Raw genomic sequence first — 20666 nt, 5'->3', positions numbered from 1 at the left:
TAATTCTGGTTCCAGCATTTCATGCCTGGCGTTCTGCAATAGGCTTCCCATCTGATTTGACCTCAGCCTCTCCACCCACCAGTCTGTCCTCCACACTGCTGCCAGTTACCCTTCTAGAATGCAGAGCTAAAGTTCACTCCCTAAGGGGGTTCTGTGGTTCCACTACCTGCCTAGAGCTGGTGGCATCAAGTAATAGATTTCAGATGGGCTGTGAGGACTCAGAAACTGTATGCAACATTTTTGGTGTATGTGTGTCATTATCAAGCTTCTGGCAAGAGGATCTATAGCTTTCATCACGTTCTCCAAAAAAGGTTAAGAACCACCGAGTATAAGATAAAGTCCAAGTTAGAGTGGCATACAACACCCTTCCTAACTTGACCCTAAATCAACGTTCTAGACTCATTTCTGTTGCTCCTGGTCACTCAGATCCTCGACACTCCAGTGACAGGGCACTGCTGCTCAGTCAGACAAGCTGCTTGGGCACCTCTGATATTCCGTTCATGAGCCTACTGTTGCCTAGATTGCCTTCCTCTCCGTGTTCCTTGCATCCTTTTCTTTCTTCGACTTGTATACTTCTGCTCCTGCAGCTCCCACGCCATCTTCTAGTGCAATGTTCTCTAATCTCCAGGTAAAATCAATCACTGCCTCTCCTGTACACTCTGAACATATTGCTAGGACTTGATACGCATGGCTATTTTAGCATTTGTCAGCCACTGTACTGCAGTTACTTATTTATACATCTATCCCAAAGAATGGACAGTGCGTTTCTTAAGGGCCATGACAAAGATGAACATGCCTTTGTACCCCCAGTGCCTCGTAGAACACCGGACATGTAATCGGGTTCAGTGCATATTCATTGAATGAATAATTAACGCAAGGCAGGCCAGGACAAGTTGTAGTTGAGTGTCTAATTAACAACCGATGTCAGCTTTCCCTCTCATTTATACACATTCAGATTCTCTGAAGACAGAGGGGGAAAATATATATGCAAAAACTGCAGATAAGTAAGGAAATGGAAGAGGAAAAAAATTAATCTGACGCATGGAAGAAAAAGATGATCACATTCCTGCTTCTTCACGTGTCTTTTTATGCCAACTTGAAATTTACCCAAAATGTTAAAAGCTGATTAACCTGTCACATCTTGCCTTAATTTAGCCTAATTCAAATCCTAGATGCTTATCTGCCAAAGAATCCTCATCACTGCGTAAACAATAGCAGTCCTTCGGCAACACCTGGGAAGCAGCACTTTGTGGAGATGAGTGTGCTGGGTTGAGGAGGGAACAAGGATGGGTGGGTGAGGGAGTCCTGACTTGATCAAAGGCATAGGCCTCTACCAATAGAAAAGTAAAAAAAGATGAATTAAATTGTATTGTCATTAATTGAATTGTATTGTCATTAAATTGTATTTTCATTAATTAAAGTGTATTTTCATTAAACTGTGACAAAGGGAATTCCCTTTGACACCCCTAATTTCTAAAACAGGGCTTGATACAGAGATCAATGTTCAATGGATGTGTAGTGTTTAACTGACTTTTTTGTGAGCAATTTTAATTTTACAATGCATCACAGAACAGATATGGATAATACTGATGGCAAAACTTCTAAAGAGGGACACAGGCTGAGGGTCAGGACTTGGCCATTGTGGGATTTGGGGCCAGATACTTTCTGAAACATCCCTAGCCATAAATATGTCTACAATTCTAAATGAGCATACTTACAAATAAATTTTCTAACTTGGCGATGAGACATGAACATTTGCTCAATTTAACTCAGGATTGCTATAAAAATTGTTTAAAAAATAAAAGTTCTAAAATACGAAAATGTTGACAGTACTAAATTGCTAAATGAAATTCAAGTAGAGATGATCCTACGGCTTCAGCTGTTAAGAATCGTTTCATTAAAAGTAATTCTTGAAACGAATCTCTAATGGGGACTCCTTTACAATACAATTATCAGCATTCAGAACCTCTGTCAAATCATTGTGACTCCTGAATAATAAAAAAAGCTAAACTATACACTGTATTTTTGTTGATAAATATGTATTATTTAATTATTTAAAAATCACTAAGTACTGGTAAGCAAAAATTTCCCAAATGATGAGATAAAAGTTAGCTTTATATGATGGTTTTCAGTTTCTATATTGACTTATTTCCTATCCAGGTGGTAAAGAATAATGGTTTTTCATTTTATGCTGTTTCTACTAATGGCTATATCAGTAATTTTCATGACATAATTTATTTTGTATCAAAACAGAAACTGCTATTGTGGTTCTCTATGAGTATAACTTCTAGTGGTTATTTAAAAAGATATTCTGATTTCTAGATATATTTTCAACATATTAAGTCCTTTATCAGTAACAGTTGAGAGTCAGTAACCTTCATACAGCTTTCGTTGTCTTAACTACAGCAATGAGGGCAGACGTTCCCTAGTGAAACGATGCTGTCTTTCATAAATAGCCTACAATTTTTCTGTAATATTGTAGGGAGTAGACTGTAGAGTAAGTCCCTTATTTTAAATCACTGCAAGAAAGACTTTGGTTTTCTAAAAGGACTTGTCTTTCTCAGTCAGTTATAGTTTGTCATTATTTGTAAACAATACTGATCTACTTAAACTGAGATGGAATATAATATTGGTGATTAAAGACGTATATACCAGTTGTCTCTTTCTATCTCCCAGTCAAGTTCGTGAAAAGTATTTGCGTTTCTGAGCTGGCTAAATTCCCTGTACTGTTAGCATTTTGAAATCATAGTTGAAAAATATCAATCAGTATTGTATACATGGGAAGTAATGCAGTCTTTCATTTGTAAATTAAATGACAATGTCTAGGAGCCATTAGTGAAACCTTTTATAAATGTTTATTAGCATATGAAACATAATATGGTTTCTGTGATTCTCGTGAGCACTTCTCTGACCCTCAATGCTTGATAAAGTAGAAGCAAATACAGTTTCCCTGAGAATTCATAAAACTTAATTTTTGCTTTCAATGTTGCAAGCATTTTGAGTCTGTCATTTTGTTTTCAGCAAGAGGAATTATTTTTCCTGCAGCGTCATTCAATGTTATTTAATGGTAGGCATGCAATGCAATGTATGCATTGCATTAATCACGGTTAGTAATGTGAAAAGTTAATAGGCTGATGCTTCAAGTAATGTTATAATCACTAAAATGCCTCAGGAATATATGAAAATGGATCTTGGCCACGGACAATATCAAGATTGCCGAGATGCACCACAGGCATCTTTTTTAAAGCCTGTTTTGTAATAAGCAGAGAAAGCGAAGGTGCTAAATCATGGTTTACCACCCCATTGGCCTCACAGCCTGTCTGTCTCTGGTGCTGGGCCTCAGAAATCAATTTCACACACGGCTGCTATCAGCATTCTTCGAGCCATTAAGACGAGAGCACTTTCTCCTCTTTTTATTAAAACAAGCTCACTTTTATCTCACGGCTCCAGCTTTGTGCTTTCCTGCCTTTACTTTCCACTTTGTTAGTGGTAAGCGTTACATTGTCTTCTGCCTCCTTTCCTTTCACTTCTAGACTTCTTGAAAGGCTAATCCACGCGCACGGCACCCACTTCCTCAATACCCTCAATTTCTTTAACGCTTCGTCATCTGCCTTCTGCCCTGCCACTTGAGTGATGTGGCTCCTCTGAAATTCATCAGGAGCCTGTAACTCACCACATCCGAGGACCTTCCCTCAGACCTTCCTGTGGGACGTGATACCCTGGCTTTGCTGGCAGTGACTCCTGGCCGGTTCCTCCCCTACCTTTTCTTACTCACACTGACTAGTAAATGCCGGAATCCTCAAGATTCTTTCCTTGGGCCCCTGCTCTTCTTTCTACCCTCCTGTTGATCTCACCCACTCTCCCTTGCCTGCACTCTTCTCTTTGCAGATGAGAGACAAAAACGTCTCTACCCCAATCTCCAGGCTTCTGTTTCGACTCACCTGGACGCCTCCGTAGTACCTTAAACTCAACATGTCCAAAACCAAACTCAATATTTGGGTCCCCAATCCTTCCTTTAGCAGTCCTTCCTCTTAACCCAGTTACAGATATATAAACATTTCTATAAAACATTTCCCCTACCTTCAGCCTCTCCATTCTCCACCTCAACCCAGCCTACCCATCCACCCACACACATATACCCAAACAATTACCTGTACTAGATATTTTACTTTGGTGATGTACCTCCTTTCTGTTCCCTCTTTTCCATTCCAGCTGCCAGCACCCTAAATCAGATTCTTCTTACTGTCATCTATATAATACACAATTGGTACCTCAGTCTGCTTCCAGTCTGGCAGATCAGTTCCCCTGCAGCGTGGCTCTCCGTGTGTCAGAACAGCCAAAGACAAGGTTGGAATGGTGGTCTGGGAGAGGGCCTTGAGTTCCAGCTGAGGGATTGCGCCTTAAGTAGACTGACAGCTGAAGCCAATGAAGGCTTTTGAGCAGGGCATGATATGATGGGAGTTTTACAGTTTTCAAAGTGCTTACACATATTTGTTTGATCCTTATAATATCCCTACAGCAGGCATAGCAGGGTTATGGGCATTTTAGAAAGAAAGAGACTACTAAGGTTGGCAGATAGAGAGTGCTATAAAAAGGATAAGAGAGAAATCCACCTTACAACCACTTCCCCAACAGGTAAGAGGACTTTAGAATCTCTTTATGTCTAAGTAAGTGGGATAAGGAGAGATAAGAGTCAGTCAGTCATCTGGACAGGAATTAAACTTAGCTGCTTGAGGAAAGCTGGGGAACATAAGATCAGATACTTAATCTATTACAGTGGCCATCCAGAAAAAGAAAATAAAGAAAATAAAAGATTATATGACTAGTATATGCAGAAGACTGGATACCCTCAGAGCATCTGGGTTTTTTAAATTTTATTTCTTCAAATCGGGCTCAGAAAGGTTCTAATTTCTATCTTGTACAAAATGTGCATGGTTCCTATTTCTGAATAAAAAATTTATGCATTCAAATGGCTGACAGATTAGACTTCAGCTTACACTACACCCTATTAACTGGAAGAGTTCCAGGTCTCTTTGTGCATGCTACCTAACATAATAGGAAAATCATCTTCCTATTATACATCATAATCCTCCCTTTCTCTTTTTCTTTGTGTCTCCCTCACATACACACACGTATTTACAATTTACAAAGTGCATTCACGTCAACTGTATGAGTTATTGGAACTGGTATAGCATCTCTGTTTTAGGGAAGAGGGTCTCCTAAGATTTTTTTTTTTTGAGGTGGAGAGGGTTCTATAAAATATCTTCAAATAAGAGACAAATCCCCTAACAGGTGAGAGGTGTTTAGAATCTTTTAAATATGCAGTTGGATCAATGGCTATCAACTCTGACTGCATACTCGAATTACCTGGGAACTCAAGAAAAATCGCCCGTGTCTGAGCCCTACCCCAGACCACCTGAATCTGAATCTCTTGTGTGAGGGAGCCTGGAGGCTGCCCAGACATTTTTAGTTCTCAGTTCCTACAGTGATTTGGATGCGGCGGGAGGGGGGTGGGGGGGTGGGTTAGAACCCTGAACTAGGCAAGCGTTTACAAGTGAACTCACAGCGTGACTTTTTTGAACCTACCTTTATCCTTATTCTGTTTTATACTCCCTGGTTTCAACAGACTCCAGACCTCCCCCTGCTCATTAAAAAGGAATCTTAGTTTTTCTTCTCAGTCCTCTTCTTTGAGATAACATGGGAGACTCGAGTTACCAAACAAAGCTGTCAGCTGCCCTGAATCTAGGAAAAGATGAGATTGGTTTCTGGGAATGAGATAGAAAATTTCAGCCTTGTAGGAAGGGAGTCATGAAACGTGATGTTTATTGGGCACTTGCTACATGTGTTAGGCATTGGGCTGAGTAGGTTGCATGGCTCATTTGATTAAATTTCACAATAATCCTTTGAGGTAGATGCTGTTGTTGGTCCCTGTTTTGCAGATAAGGAAACTGAGACACAGAAAATAACAGGAAGGTTACACTGGTGGAGCCAGGACTCGAGTCCAGGCAGTCGGGCTCAAGAATTCCTGCTCTCAACAAACTCGTGTTTATCAGGATCACCTGGAGAGCTAAAAACACAACACAGAGGCCCAGGCGGGTTGAAGTAAGCAAGAGAATCCTGGGCCGTCATAATTTTAATAGGTGCTCAGCTGATTCTGATATTGACCAAAGATCAGCAACTACCACATTATACTATATTGCTTACAGGTGAAAATACTGAGGCACATTTAGATGAAGAAGAAAAGAGATCTTCGGTAAGGGGGTTTGACCTTTGTATGGGACAGAAGTAAGTTGAGCTTAAGGTACAAACTCTCAATGTCTCACACTGGCAAGCAAAGACAGGAGCCGTCTGCATCAGAGGATTGTGAACGGGAGGAGAGGGTCGGGAGTCCATAATCCTATTTCTGTAACTGAATCTCAAGCTTTGCTCCCATCATTCGGACACTGGAAAGACCCTGGTACACCCTTCCACCGAATCCAAGATGACACAGATTGAAGTCACATTATTTTATGTACCATTAAGAATAAAAAAAGAGCCACCCATTAAACAGTGACCTGCTGTCAATGATAAGACGCGTCAAAGTTTCTAAAATCAGAAAAATTATGTATCTTAGGATCCATGAAATACGGTACAAGCAGTGAACTCTGAAGAATTTGGTTCTGAAACCGTGGAAATCACTCAGCAAGTTGGGGAGGCTCCTGCTGACAGTCCAAATAACATAGTTCCAACAACAGGGAAAATATTCTGTGCTGCATATTTTAATATCATTTGTTTGCTATAAGAATTGAGTACGTGTACACTAAACGTAGAGGAATTCATGCCACCTTTTAGGTTTTAGTACTCAGTTTTCCTATCTATACGAGGATGTGGTAAGGCTTCTCTGAGATGACATATAGAAACAAGTAGCACAGTACCTAGCACACAGGAAGACACGAAAAATCACATTTCCCCCTTTGCTAAGTCTGACGAGATTTCTGTGTTGTTTGCAGTCAAGTTGGGGGAAGAAGGAAGGAAAGGAAAAGTGGTAAATGTCGAAAATTAGAATGAAAGTCAGAAGGACCATACGTTTTAAAACATAAATACCTGTTTGATGCTGTTCCAGAGTAAGTCTACTTTATGTTATGAGGCCAAGCTATAATCAATTCTGTACTAACGCTGAGTAAATTGGAGACTATTCCTAATTAGGAGAAGAAGAAATGATATACCCACAGGATTCCAATGGCTGATTAAAAATCTGATACCTTAGCAACTGGATTCATAAAGAAAAAATATAAAGAATATAATTATGTGACATTTAACTCACACTTTCTTTAATAAAACTTGTGGGTTATTTTGTTCAGTCGCATTATGCTTTTAGTACAAAATGATGAATTGATGAATTTCAGATATGGCTTGATTTTTTTCCTGAAGACCACGATTACTATTCCATCAGAGCAGCTAACTTAAATTTAGACACTGAATGCAGCATCTTTTACTGGAGTTTCAGTTGCTTTCAAAGGGAACTCCGCATGTGGAGCCCATTTTAGATAATGTGGAGCGCTGCAAGAATTAGGGCAAAGATATTTGCTGGCTTCCCGTGGAAAGATTCATGACTGTGACATGAATAAGAGTTGAATAAAGCACTGTCTGGTGAGAAATCAGATAAATAACCACAAGTGGGAAAACACTGCCGTCTCTGAGGACAATAATCACCCCAAAGTACAAAAATGACTCCCCACGACAGCCTTTGTGTTACGTGAGGTCATACAGCTTTCCAAAAAGTGCAGGAGTGCCCCTTTGAAATAGCCTCTATGTATTTGGAAAGGTTCACTGAGAGTGAATAAAGGGTTAAGTCACAGCAGTGTGGCAGTCTCTTCAGAAAGGTTGAGCCTGAATTCTCTCTTTCCTGAGAGAATGACAGAAAGTTCTTCAGGTTTTAAAGACGGAGACATTTGTTACTCCAGAAGGCCTTTTATAATTTAGTAAAAAAAAAAAAAAAATCTCTGACTGTAGGGAAGGGATTGAACAGGGAAGCCTCGAATACAATTATTCACTCCGCGCATTCCTTCTGCATACAATTGAGCACCTACTCAGTGCCAGGGTACAGGCTGTCTGCTGAGCAGGGGGACCTAAAGAGTACACAGCTGGTGCTATAAGAGCCTCTGAGCCCAGAGGACCACAGGGCTTTTTCCTGCAAGTGACTATGTAGCCGTATAGGGGGATCTTTCCCCCTCTTTTCCATCACTGGGGCTGCTGCCGTCTTCATGGTTTCTCACTATCAGTGGTGTCATAATCAAAGGGCCTTCCAGCCTCCATTCTCGGGGTCTCTCCATTCTGTGAGGCCAGCACAGCTGTCTTTCTAAAACACAAACTTGGACCAAAGCTCCCAGGCCTGGCATGCCAGGCCCTGCAGGAGCTGTTATGCTCTAGCCACTGGGATTCACTCACGGCTCCTTGGACTCAACTTTTTTTCCTTCTTCTGTGCCTCTGCCCGTGCAGGTCCCTCTGCCTAATGCCCCCTTTCCCTCTCTTGTCTACCTGGTGAACCTCCATTGATCTCCTAAGGCTCACTTTAAATGTCCCATCTTTTAAGTCACCCTCACTGACCCACCTAGAGGCCGAGCGATTCTCTGCCTAGCACAGAGCCTGGGGCACTGCAGCAAATAAATGCCAAATTCCTTCTCTCATTTTCTTCCTTGTGCTGCTGTGGCATCTTATATCCTCCACTCAGCCTCAGTCTGTGTTACTTTTTTTAAAATAAATTTACTTATTTTATTTATTTATTTTTGGCTGCATTGGGTCTTCCTTGCTGCACGCGGGCTTCTCGTTGCGGCGAGCGGGGGCTACTCTTCATTGCGGTGCGCGGGCTTCTCATGGCGGTGCCTTCTCTTGTTGCAGAGCACGGGCTCTAGGCACGCGGGCTTCAATAGTTGTGGCTCGCGGGGTCTAGAGCGCAGGCTCAGTAGTTGTGGTGCACGGGCTTAGTTGCTCTGCGGCATGTGCGATCTTCGCGGACCAGGGCTCGAACCCGTGTCCCCTGCATTGCAGGCGGATCGTTAACCACTGCGCCACCAGGGAAGCCCTGTGTTATCTTTTTAAAACTTTGTTTAGAATCTGTGAGCGTCCTCGGGGGCGGGGCTGTGTCTCGTTCATCTCTGTGTCCCAGGGAAATTGTCTGGCTTAGAGCAGGTCAGTCTAACAAAATTTTTCACTGATATGAAGAATAAGGAGAGCAATAAGGTCCCTGGTTAGTTTTCCATAGAGTTAAATGTGTTTAGTTTCTCTTCTGAAATTATATACTTGAAACTTTGGGCTTATTCAAATAACCTTTCATTTCTTGCACCGCTGGTGAAACAAAATGGCATTGTTGGGACAAGAGTGAACCCTGCCTGTGTTCAAAGCTGCACTCCGTCACTACTAGCTGAGTAACCAAAAGCAAGTTATGTAATTACTCTGTGTCTCAGTTTCCTCATCTGTAAAATGGGAAAAATAATTATAACTACTTCCTAGGGTTGTTAGGACAATTAGATAACTTAATATATGTAAAGTACATCTCACATTGAAGCAGGCACTCTCTATAGTATTAACTATTATTACTTCAGTTATGAAACAGGTGATAGAACTTTATTTTATTAATGTCCCTACCTAATAAAATTAAAACATTAGAAACTTTGTTTTCCATACTTCCCGCCTGCCTGCAAACACAATCTTATTTCTTTTTGAAATTTTAATGGTCTACGACATCCAAGGTCTGGGAATCACTTCTTTCAATTATCTAGAACTCTAAAATGGACATAAAGGACTGGGTTTGAGTCCCAGCACCACCAAACTGAAGTTAGCAAATTTAGCAAACTACCAGGGGTAAGAATGCCTGCCTTGGACTAAGGCAGGTTAGGACTGGTCATAGGGACATGGCAGAGGTGTTGGAAAATCAGAATCCCTCCTAGCAGAGAACTGAGAACATGCTGACTGGTTGCCAGGTGATGCTCAAAGGTTTCTAAAGGTCCTTCATACTAATGGTTTCCATAGAGCAAGCTAAACGTTTTGAGGAAAAACCTACTGTAATTAGTGCTCTATATGCTGTTGACTGGTCTTTTATTCACTTGAATGAGGGGCTGGTGTAAAGGTTTCCCTGCTTGGGCATATTTCTAAGATGGAAAAGACAGGTGTTTATGTATCAAATAAACAGAGACCAAGTAATACACTCATTAAGCTTTGGTTTCAGTATGACTAAAAAAGAGGATTCCAACAAAAAAAGAAAAAAAAGGCATAGCTCAAAGAAGTGATCTTAAATATAAACCTTCAGAGTTTTAGAGTTTTTCTAACACATTCTTTCTGGAATCACTATAAATAGTGAATTAATGTGTCTATTTCTTTAGGCAGAGATGCCCTTACATAAGCAATAGTTAAGTATACAGTTTAAAGAAAATTATATCATGACAGCAACATAAAACCAATGGAACGTACTGGCCAGTTAATGCCTGTCTTCCCCAATCCCGATCTCAAATCCTTTCTGATGTTACACGTAGAAAGACCCAGCTTTAGAACCATGTCTGTTTTGTTCAACACAGTATACCCTGTACCCTGCACAGGGCCTGATATACAGCAGGATCTCAATGAATATACTATTTTGCACTGGGGGATGGGAAGGAAGCTAACACTTCTTGGAGACCTACTATGTGCAAGGTCCCCCATGAAGTCTTTTTCACATCACCATTTTGTATTTCACATTCACACTGTTCATTGATATGGAAAGCAATAGAAATGAAGCTTATTGATATGTTGTAAGTCTAGGGTAAGACAAAAACTTTATAGACTTCAGTCCCCTCTTCTTGCCACGTCACCCCAATGTTTATAAACCACCAATGATCCTCGAGTTTTAACTCAAGATGATTTTCCATCAGCTTCATTGCTTCCTCGGTTTCCACTGCATGTGACATTTCAACATTTCAACCTTTCTCTACCAAGGCTGGCTCGGCTGACTCTTATACAAAGGTCCTCAGGGGCCATACAGTATAACAGAAAGAGAATGAACTTCTCAAAGGAGTATGGACTCAAAGGAAAGAGATCCAGATTCCAAGCTCTGGATCCTACCTACTAGGTGTTCCTGGCAAATACGTCTCCAATCTCTTTGCAAACATTTATATGTTAAATTCAATTATCTGTGAAATCAAAGGGCTGGAATAGGTGATAAATTCATTTATTCAAACAACAAACTTATATTGAACATTTTCTGTAAATCAAACTCTTTGTCCGGTGCTGGAGATATAAAGATATCTAAGACAAAATAAAACCAAAGTCCTGCCTTCAAAGAGATCCCAGTCAACTGAGGTCACATTTTATGCTACCTCAAAGATTCTTTTTAATTTGAAAACACAATAAATCTATGTCCTGGGAACCCAAATGTCAATTAAGCTCACTCTGTAACAGTAATTTCAAAGCATGTTTGCTATCTTAGACCAGGTACAAGCCCCAAAGTAAAAGTGTATGGCACCTGGTCTGCAGAAGGACTTCCTATTGTTTCCATCACCCTTTTTCATTTCTGGTTCTACTGATGAAGTAGAGTATTTGAACAATACTCTGGCAGACTTCAAATGGTGAAGTGGGCTGAGAAATCAGACACCCTACCATACTTTACTAAGGGAAACAAGTGAGGTCTATTTATTTTATTGGACAGTTTGAATTTATTATAGGTTGCTCATAATTTCCTGTCTCATTTCTTTAGTGCTCTTGGAATTTATGTCAGGATGTCTTAGGTTATCACTCTCCTTCCCTCCATTGTCCTAACGTTTACGCCAACAGACTGAACTGACTTAGAGAAAGTCCCCGGACGAAAATTGAAGGGGAAAATACCCAAAAGTTTAGTTGGAGAAGGGCAGAACCTTTGGAAAAAAATCTGAAAAAGCAATGAAGATGAAAATGGAAACTCTGTGAAAGTTAATGTAGTGTAGAATTGGCGAACATACCACTTATTCCTTTAAACAAATAGAAGAAAGAACCCGCTTATGACGTGCACCCAAATAATTCACAGGTGGTGAAACCATTAGAGTCCTGCAATTTCTTGCTTCAGAAGTGGAATAAGTCTCCAGTATTATAAATGGCGTACGCTCACAGGCATGACTTCTCTGCTATTCCCTTTCTCTGAACTATCCCCCCCTTCCATGCACAAGGCCTTTTGGGTTTTTTGTAATTAACTTATTTTAATAAGACCTTTAGATAAAAATCTAGTGAGGTAGGGAGATACAACCTACTATACTAATTGCACTTACAGAATTATAATTCCAAATGGAATATGCTTATTTTTTGCCTGGATTTTGGTTATTATAAAATAAGCACAATGGAATAGAAACTAGGTAAGATTGAAGCCTGCCATCATGATGCCCCAATGATGCTGGGCAGATGAAAACTCCCTAGATGTTGGTCGCACACAGTTAATGATCATTCTCGCAATGATAAATATTTGCTTTGAGAAAAGTTTCTTCCCAAAGAATTTATCTTAACTAAGACACTGTTATAGTGTGTTCTGCTGCACGAATTGATATTCTGAACTATAGAAATCGGAAAAAAATTTAATGTTTGTTTGAAGTCAAATACTGACTGATAATATCCATGAAGATAATACACTGATAATCTGTGGGAAGCCATAATTTACATTTACACACGGATGAGAGGATTAAATCGCCACTGCCTAAGCAGGAGGGGGAGAGCAAAATGAGCCATCTTGTGGGGTAATTGAAAGTAATTATATACATCACAAAACTATTCCCTACAGAAGAGTTTTTTGAAAATTAAAAAAAAAAAAAATTGACAACAGAATGTCCAGCAACCTTCCAAGCTCCTCACTGCAAGGACTGTGCCTTAAATTATCTTCCATGGAGCTTGGCTCTGTGTTGGGTATACAGTTGGTGATAGATAAGTGATTTTCACACGAATGAAAGTAATCACTTGAAATTTTATAGTACTTTGGAGTTGACAAAACACTTCAACATCTAATGTTGTGTTTTCCTCTCAAGGTATCCTGGAGAGTTAGGAGAGATGGACAATTGTGCATGGATGAAGAGACAACAGCTTCGGCGAGTTATGTGACTGGGCCACGATCATAGGGCTGGAATCAGTGTTAGAGCCCAGATGGCCACACTCTAAAACCGGGGCTCTTTCCTGCCACCTGGACACCTCCTAGAAAAAAGTATCAAAGATGATTGAGACTAGATATACTCAAGAAGTGTGTCTTACTTTATAAGTTCTGTTTGTTTGTGTGTGTGTGTGTGTGTGTGTATGTGTGCGCGCGCGCGCACGCGTGTATGAGTCTGTTCCCCTCTCTGTCACTTGTTCACTCCTTTATCTTCTGACATCTCTGGAGCTGCATTGGTGTTGTGCCTCAGTTTCTGCTTCTTGGTATCCTTTTCTGTTTTCTTTGCCTTCCCCTTGGGTCTGTGTGGTTCTGTGTCCTTGGCCAGGTTGTGTGGTCCTGTTCCGCTCCATGGGATTCCAACTGTTTACCACAGCCCTGCCTTTTCCACCCCCCTTATTTCTTACTGCTCCACCTACTCCTGGATTTTGTTTGAAAAAAGGATTTTTCCACATACCTGCAAGTACTTAGAGAACTCTAGGTATACAATAAGTTGCAAACCACAAAGACTAAACCACCATTAGGGTGACATGGCATGTCCTTATTTTAATTTTTTCATATAATAAATGGAAAGTGGTATTGGTACTTACTTATAAGCATTCATTTCATCTAAATGTGAAGCAATGTTATTTAAAAAGGTTTTCAGTATGACAAAGAACACCTTCCCGCAACTATCAGTGTTTTAACACAACGAGGGTTTATTGCTTGCTCGTGGTTAAGCGAATGTTCACAAATGTAATTCTGTGAGACTGGCTGGCATGGCGGTGTGGGGCTCTGCTCCATGCAGCCATTCAGGGAGGAGGCCTTCCATTCGGTGGCTTGACTATTTCCTAGAGTCTTGAAGTTCTTTACTGGATTCTCTGCATCCAGCAGGTGTATAAAGAGAGTTCTTGCTTACTTGGAGGATTATGTGGGAGATGTCAGGCCTAGAAGTGCCTTATGTCACTTCTAACGACATTCCATTGACCAGAACTCAATCATACTGCACCAACTAATTACAGAGAAAACTGTGAAATAAAGTTTACCTTCGTGCCCAGTAGTAAAGAGAAATGAATTTTTGGTGAATCCACAACATTATCTCTGCTATAATGAGAAACCTTCCAATTTTATAAAATTGTAGCTAATATAAGTATCATTTTCTTCCTGAGGACAAATTTTGTAAAAGGAAAAAATACTTGAGAACTAAATGGATTTAAAAAAAAGATATGAAACCTGCAAAATTCATTCTAATTAACAATGGCAGAAAGGATCTGCATTCAATTGTTTTTCATTGTGTGGAGAGAAAGAAAAACAGAGTATGTATCTTCTCTTTTGAATGTATTAGGCTTATTGATTTGGTCTTACTAAAACCAGAATTGGTGAAATGCTCCACATGTGAAATGGATGTTCACATGTTCCCCTTGCTACTTGTGCTTTACCCTTTTCTTATATTTTCTTACCAAGTCATTCCTATTCATCCATTTATTCATTCATTCAACAACATTTACTGAGACCAGGCATTCTGATAAAGGTAGGAGAAACACGTCACTCCCTCTGCTGTCACCCACAACCTTGTTGACTAGACAAAAACCTAAGTACAGTATGAGAAATAAATACAAGGAAGAACTAGAAGAAATTACATTTAAAAATATTGTCAAGAATACAGTGAATTATGTACGCCTCTGACAAACAACTACTAAATACTGACTATACACTGGTGGAATTTAGGGTGGGGTATTTTCTTCAAATAAAGGTTACAATAGTTACTGAGATAAGATATATTTCTATGACTGGAAGAGAGACTATTAACAAGTATAGGAAACTATTCAAACTGATTTAGAAATACTGAGCTTCTGGAAATACAACAAACAAAAAGCCAGAGGTCACTGTTGTCTGCAGACTACTACCATTGGGACATCTACACACAGCCAGAAAACGTCTAACTGCCCTACATGCTGGGTGCTCCCAGTTAGCAAAGTCCCTGGGAGAAGAAACCAGAACAGTTACGCTTTATTCAACGTAGTTTTTAATCTTGAAGTTCAGGAATTGGGGAGATTTAGTCATTTATTTTTGAGCTCATGGAAAGAAGGGGTTGATAGCAACAGCATACCCAGTCAGCAAGCAGGTTCCCCACACAGCTCTGCTGGCCTATTTCAATTAGGATCCTTTCGGACTTCCATCACCTCTGCTATGCCAGTCCTAAGCCACTCATGGGCCAGTCCCGCCAATCAAGCCAAAATTCAACCACATGGTATGGCTTTTATGATGCAGACAGAAGATGACATGAACTTGTCTCATTCTGGTGAAAACACAGTCTGAAGCCAGCTCTCTAGATGAAGAAAATTAGTAAAAACAGCAAGACTCTCAAACTCGATTTAGACACATTTTCCTGTGATTATCTCAACATGCTTCACCAGTAGGTTATTCATGATGAGTCAAGGAATGCTCTCACTCAAGAAGAGACTATGGTCCTCCTGCTACAAAGAGGTCACTTCTGGGTCACTCTACCCAGGAGACCACAAGAAACAGTAGAATATGCACAAGGAGGGAAGGGTAGATTGAAACTTACAGAATTAGACCTGGAACCTAAAATAGACAAATTAAAAGCAGAGCTGTCACTTGACCAAAAAAACGAGATCTATACATGAAGTCAGAAAACCCCGAACATGTGGAGAATTAGAGAATCATGTGAGTCTCTTTACATCCTTTGCTCTCTGAGTTTAGTTCACAAATGGTTACGATGCCTGTATATACAACACATTCTACCGGGTTCTGGGGGAAATGCAGAAATTCACAGGACTCTGTGTTTTTTCCTGAATGAGTTTAAGATTATATTTTGATTAAGCCATAATAAAGGGGAGAACCAAAATACCAAACCATGTTTCAGGCAAACATAAATCCTGTGCAAAATGGACCAACAAACTGGGTTAAAAAAGGAGTAGCAAGGACGGGGGTTAACCACACTTCACTGATTAAAATTGCACAGAAAATTGCACAATGTTATAAAGATATAAGAATGAACTCTGTGCACTCCTAAGTTTGAATAATAGCCTACCATGTGGTCTGCTAGAGATTTGCTTTCCATTTTATTCATACATATTGGTAAAGGGGGGCCAACATGTATTAACACTCCTATAAATGCACAAATACATTTATTTATTCATTCTTTCTTTCAAAAGTCTTTAATATATCCACAGAGTCTTTCAAGGAAAAACTTTCCTGGTGTAACAGGATTCTTTTGTAGTTCACTAGTGACCACTATTGGACATACTTCCCTCAACTTATATGAAGCCATAGAACTGGTTCACATGACAATAATAACGGGGCCCAGAAAGTCGTCCTGAAACGGACTGAAATGCTAAAAACAGGAGAAAATAAAAATGTAGCTGACCATGTCTAGACAAAAAAGTCACAAAAACATGAAGTAAATAATAAATAATGTTTAAAGAAACGCCTCACTATGTTCTCCAGGTGTACATGAAATATCCTTAAGCTTGACTTAAAGACAATGTAGGCATAAGAGTAAGAAATCGATGTAAGCAGTTATAGAAAGGTGTTTGTGCATGCACATGGACGGACACACACACACACACACACACACACTTATTGGAGCAGGCCACAGTCTGCTGTAAATAAGGGATTTAACATTCATTCCACAAGCTAATGGTGCTTCTCGCCATCCAAGATAGATCCACTTGGATAATAGTGGAGGAGAGTGCCAGAGCGACCAAAGGAATGGGCTATTGTGTCTGACTAGTTTCCACGTATAAATTAGTGCAGAGAAGAAAAGGAAATTCAACAGAAAAACACATGTACTTTATTATAATTCTGAGTGCTACCCTTGCAACCGCCACAATAGCAGGCGAAGCAGCTTAAAACCACTTAAAAGAAACAAAAAGCAAATGCAAATTTGATTAAATGCTTTTCTGACAAGAAGTGATTTGACTTCAAGTTTGGATGGACACATATGTCAATGGCCGGTCATGGTTTTTGCCACATTCCTTTTGAGCTAAACAATTGGGACAAAGGAGGGAGAAGGGAAAAGGGGAGCAGGGTGGGGAGATGGGGAAGGTTGGGTTATGTGGCTTACTTTGACCTGAATATCAGAATAAAATCTCTTGCTCAGCACTACTGTCCTACTGTGTCCGGAGTAAAAAAAAGAAGTCTACGATGTTTGAGCTTTGCATGAAAATGTGGGTGGTGACCAAAAATAGATATAAAAGACACAGGCACTTCATTGTCTCAGGAGTAATGCTCCAGTGGGAAAGGGTTTTGGGAAAACTGAGGGTGAACAGCATGCAATATTTGTATACACTCAGGAACAAAGTCATGATACAGACGATTCTGCTATCAGTGATATGAAGGCTGTTTTGAAGTAGAAACTGGGCTTTGCCACTAAACAAACAGGCTGTTTTCCAAGTAAGTAAAAAGGAATCTTTAAAAATTGCTTAAATTAATTCTAAGAGTAGACAGACTCTTATAATGTATAAAACAATTATAGGAAAAACAAGCCACCCAGTTCAATTTCCTGATCCAGACAAAAGGTTGAGCTGAAAATGTCACACTTCCGGTTCTAAGTCAACTACTGATCAGGCTAGACGTCACTTTCTCTTGGGCCAATAATTTACTTTTGGCCCAAAAGCTAAATGGGACAGTGAATGAGCAAGTGTGACAAGTGCCCTTAATGCTGTACACATCTTTATTGGCCAAGATGAGGCAAAAAGCCTAAATACCTCCAGCAAAGACTACAGACCAACCTGTGTCATTTCTTCCATCACTGCTAAACATTTTACAACCACAGTACAAAGCAAACAAGTTATTTTCTCTCCATTATTTCACCTTTGAGTTCAAATATAAGCTGTTTTCCTTATCTGTAGAATGGGTTTAAAGATGCTTTATTTGCAAGGTTATCGTGAAGATTCACTGTAATGCTTTTCAAACAACTGGCCTCGTGTTTGGCACATTCAGACACACAGTACATGGCAGGTACTACTAAAGCTGTTATTACTCTGCACAGGGATGTATCTTGGCGCTCACCAGGCAGTTCTTTCTTTTCTAGCCTAACTCTCAGAATCCAAATTCATTTAAATACAGGTATAAAGCAAACCTGGGTCTTATTTCCTTTTATCCTCATAATACAATTATTGTAATTTAAATGAAATGTTTTATGTTTCAAATCTGAAATAAGCAAACACTCCTTCTTATCCATATAAGCGTCATTATATATTCAAACACATATATGAATATTCAAGATATCAAAGAGAAATATAATGCAATTTACCCAGTGGGTAGCAAAACAATCTATTCCTGAATGGGAAAGTTTTTCCAAAGTATAATGAGATCATACTTCTTTATGAAGATACCAAAAAAGTACTGTGTACCGGTAATTTGCTTCATGACGTAATTAAATGCGAAAATAACCCCTGCTTTTAAAAAAATACAAAGAGGGAAAGATGAGGCAAACCAATGGCGTGTATATAAGAAACACGTCCCATATGGAAAAAATGAGACACCTTTCATAAATTGCTTGCCCCACTCGTCATAAAGCACACCTAAACATTCTGCTTTTTATACTCCTCAGAACAGCTAAAAACGTACAGTCCATTCATACTTAAAGTTCAGTTTGCATTTAAATTTCTATGAGAACTTGAAAATATACTTCTATATTTACAGCTTTTGCAATGCAGCATTACGACTTCTTGGCTACAATGATGCAAATCAGAAGTGGAATTGTTAACATATTTAATCACTCTCTGATGATGAGCCTTCCTGGAGTTTTAAAATCTGTGCTTAAATAGCTTGCTCCCCTTCTTCAAAATTATAGTGCAGATCAAATTTGTCAGAGTCTAATCAGAACAAACATCCCTTCATCTTCGATGAATCAATGCAACCTATACATGCGTTGCATTTTTCCCTTTTTCCCTTCTTGCCTGGTTACCTTCTGAGGAAGGGCTGGCTCTCCATACATGCGACAGGGAGAGCTACAAGCACGTTTGTTTGGACTCAGTGTGTGCAAATTTTGGAATCAAACCTTCAGATGAGGTTTACGAAGCTGCCTGCCCAGAACACTCTGGTTTTAAAAAAATGTGCATTGCTATTAATATTTTGAGTGTAGATTTTTTTTGGACAGTAAAGTTTCATTTTCTGCCCATAAAACCAAGTATGAGTCACAACGGAACATTTACTTCGAGTCAAAAATGCAGTGTGTGCTGACGTTCCAGAGCAGAGCATCTTACCACTGTGACTGTGGAAAGACGCTGCACAAAAAGTCAGCACTTTCTTCTTCTTCAAAAGCAGATCTGACATCAAAGACCATAATCCTCAATTCATAAATACTAGCATTAACTTGTATCCGCAGATGACTTGCCGTAATTATGAGCTATAATCTGGGTTGGCCACAGAGAGGCTTTCATTCCCTCTTTTACCTGTTTCCCTAGCGCATGTGCACAGAGGAAGGAGGACCCATAAAAGGTAGTGGGGGAAAGCCCCTCACAGCCCATCCTTCAAAAATATTCCAGGAACACTTCAGTGAGTGAGTTTGATTTCAGGACATCTGTTACCTAAATTCCAAGCATGCCCACCACCATTTATACAGCCCTCAGCTCACAACCTCCATGCAGTATGTCCCAAAGTTCATGTCTCAGTATGTCTCAGTATTCCTAGTTACCTCTAACGAATCCCACAAAGTCTTGCAGACTTTATTTTGCTTGGGAAGTTGGGGTTAAAATTCTGCAAGAAGCTTTTTTTTTTCTTTAAATCATGTAAATTATTTTACCTGGCGTTTGAAGAGAAAGATATACACAGGCACACACACTCACATACACACACGTACACACCACCACAACAGCACCCAGACTAAATGGCCATAGCGATGTATTGAAATGAAAAGGCATTTACCAGGAGCAGGAAAGCCAGAAAGAGGAGCGGTGTGCCAGGAGTTGCCCGACGGCAGCATTCCATGCTTGGATCCTTGCCGGAATCCGAATCGGACACTGAATAAGCTGCTAAGTGCTCCTCTGCCTGCTGTCACATCCAGTACTGGTGCTAACACTCCAGTCCTGCCTATCCGCTTCCATCAGCCCCGCTCACATTTCCTGACTGAGGGGTGGGTGGGTGGGTGGATGGGTGGGGGGTAAGCTGAATGGAATCTCTCTCGGAGCCGGCAGCCAGCCAATCAGGCTCCTGCTAATCAGACATGCTGAATAACAAAGCCAGGGGGACAGAGAAAGTGTAACAGTGCGAGCGAGAAAGGGAGGAAAGGACGAAAAAGAAACGAGAGCGGAGGAGCGCGCAGCAGAACCAGAAGAGAAATGCAAACGATGCAGAATTGCAAAAGATGAAGCAGAGCCCTGTGCTGTTAACTAACCTGGTTAGTTCTCTGTGAGATACATTTCTATTTGTGCCGTTTGCTTGTGCTGGTGCCTGTTGCTTTGTAAAGTACAGTAGCTCCCTGCGACTCTGTATTGTTCCATTCAGGAGAGAAACTTAATCCCTGTCAATATATAACATATGCCATAAAGGGAAAGAACCAGAGACAAAAACTGACTTAATGTGCCCTTTAAACGTGTTCTGTACAACT

General features: G+C 40.2%; 1 protein-coding gene across 2 annotated transcripts in view; it reads right to left on the bottom strand.

Moving 5' to 3' along the window:
• The window catches only part of ADAMTSL1 (ADAMTS like 1), a 468923-nt gene extending 448801 nt beyond the window's left edge, over positions 1–20122 (bottom strand). For both annotated transcript variants that reach the window (XM_082657540.1, XM_082657541.1), the window contains exon 1: positions 19985–20122. In XM_082657540.1, coding sequence (XP_082513666.1) covers positions 19985–20047 — 63 coding nt within the window. In that variant the 5' untranslated portion in view covers positions 20048–20122. The remainder of the gene's footprint in view (positions 1–19984) is intronic.
• Positions 20123–20666: the final 544 nt, after the last annotated feature.

The sequence above is a fragment of the Grampus griseus genome, assembly GCF_964374135.1.
Source record: "Grampus griseus genome assembly, chromosome: 6".
Classification (NCBI taxonomy): Eukaryota; Metazoa; Chordata; class Mammalia; order Artiodactyla; family Delphinidae; genus Grampus; species Grampus griseus.
The sequence above is the reverse complement of the archived record's forward strand: the minus strand, read 5'-3'. Positions and strand labels throughout refer to the sequence as shown.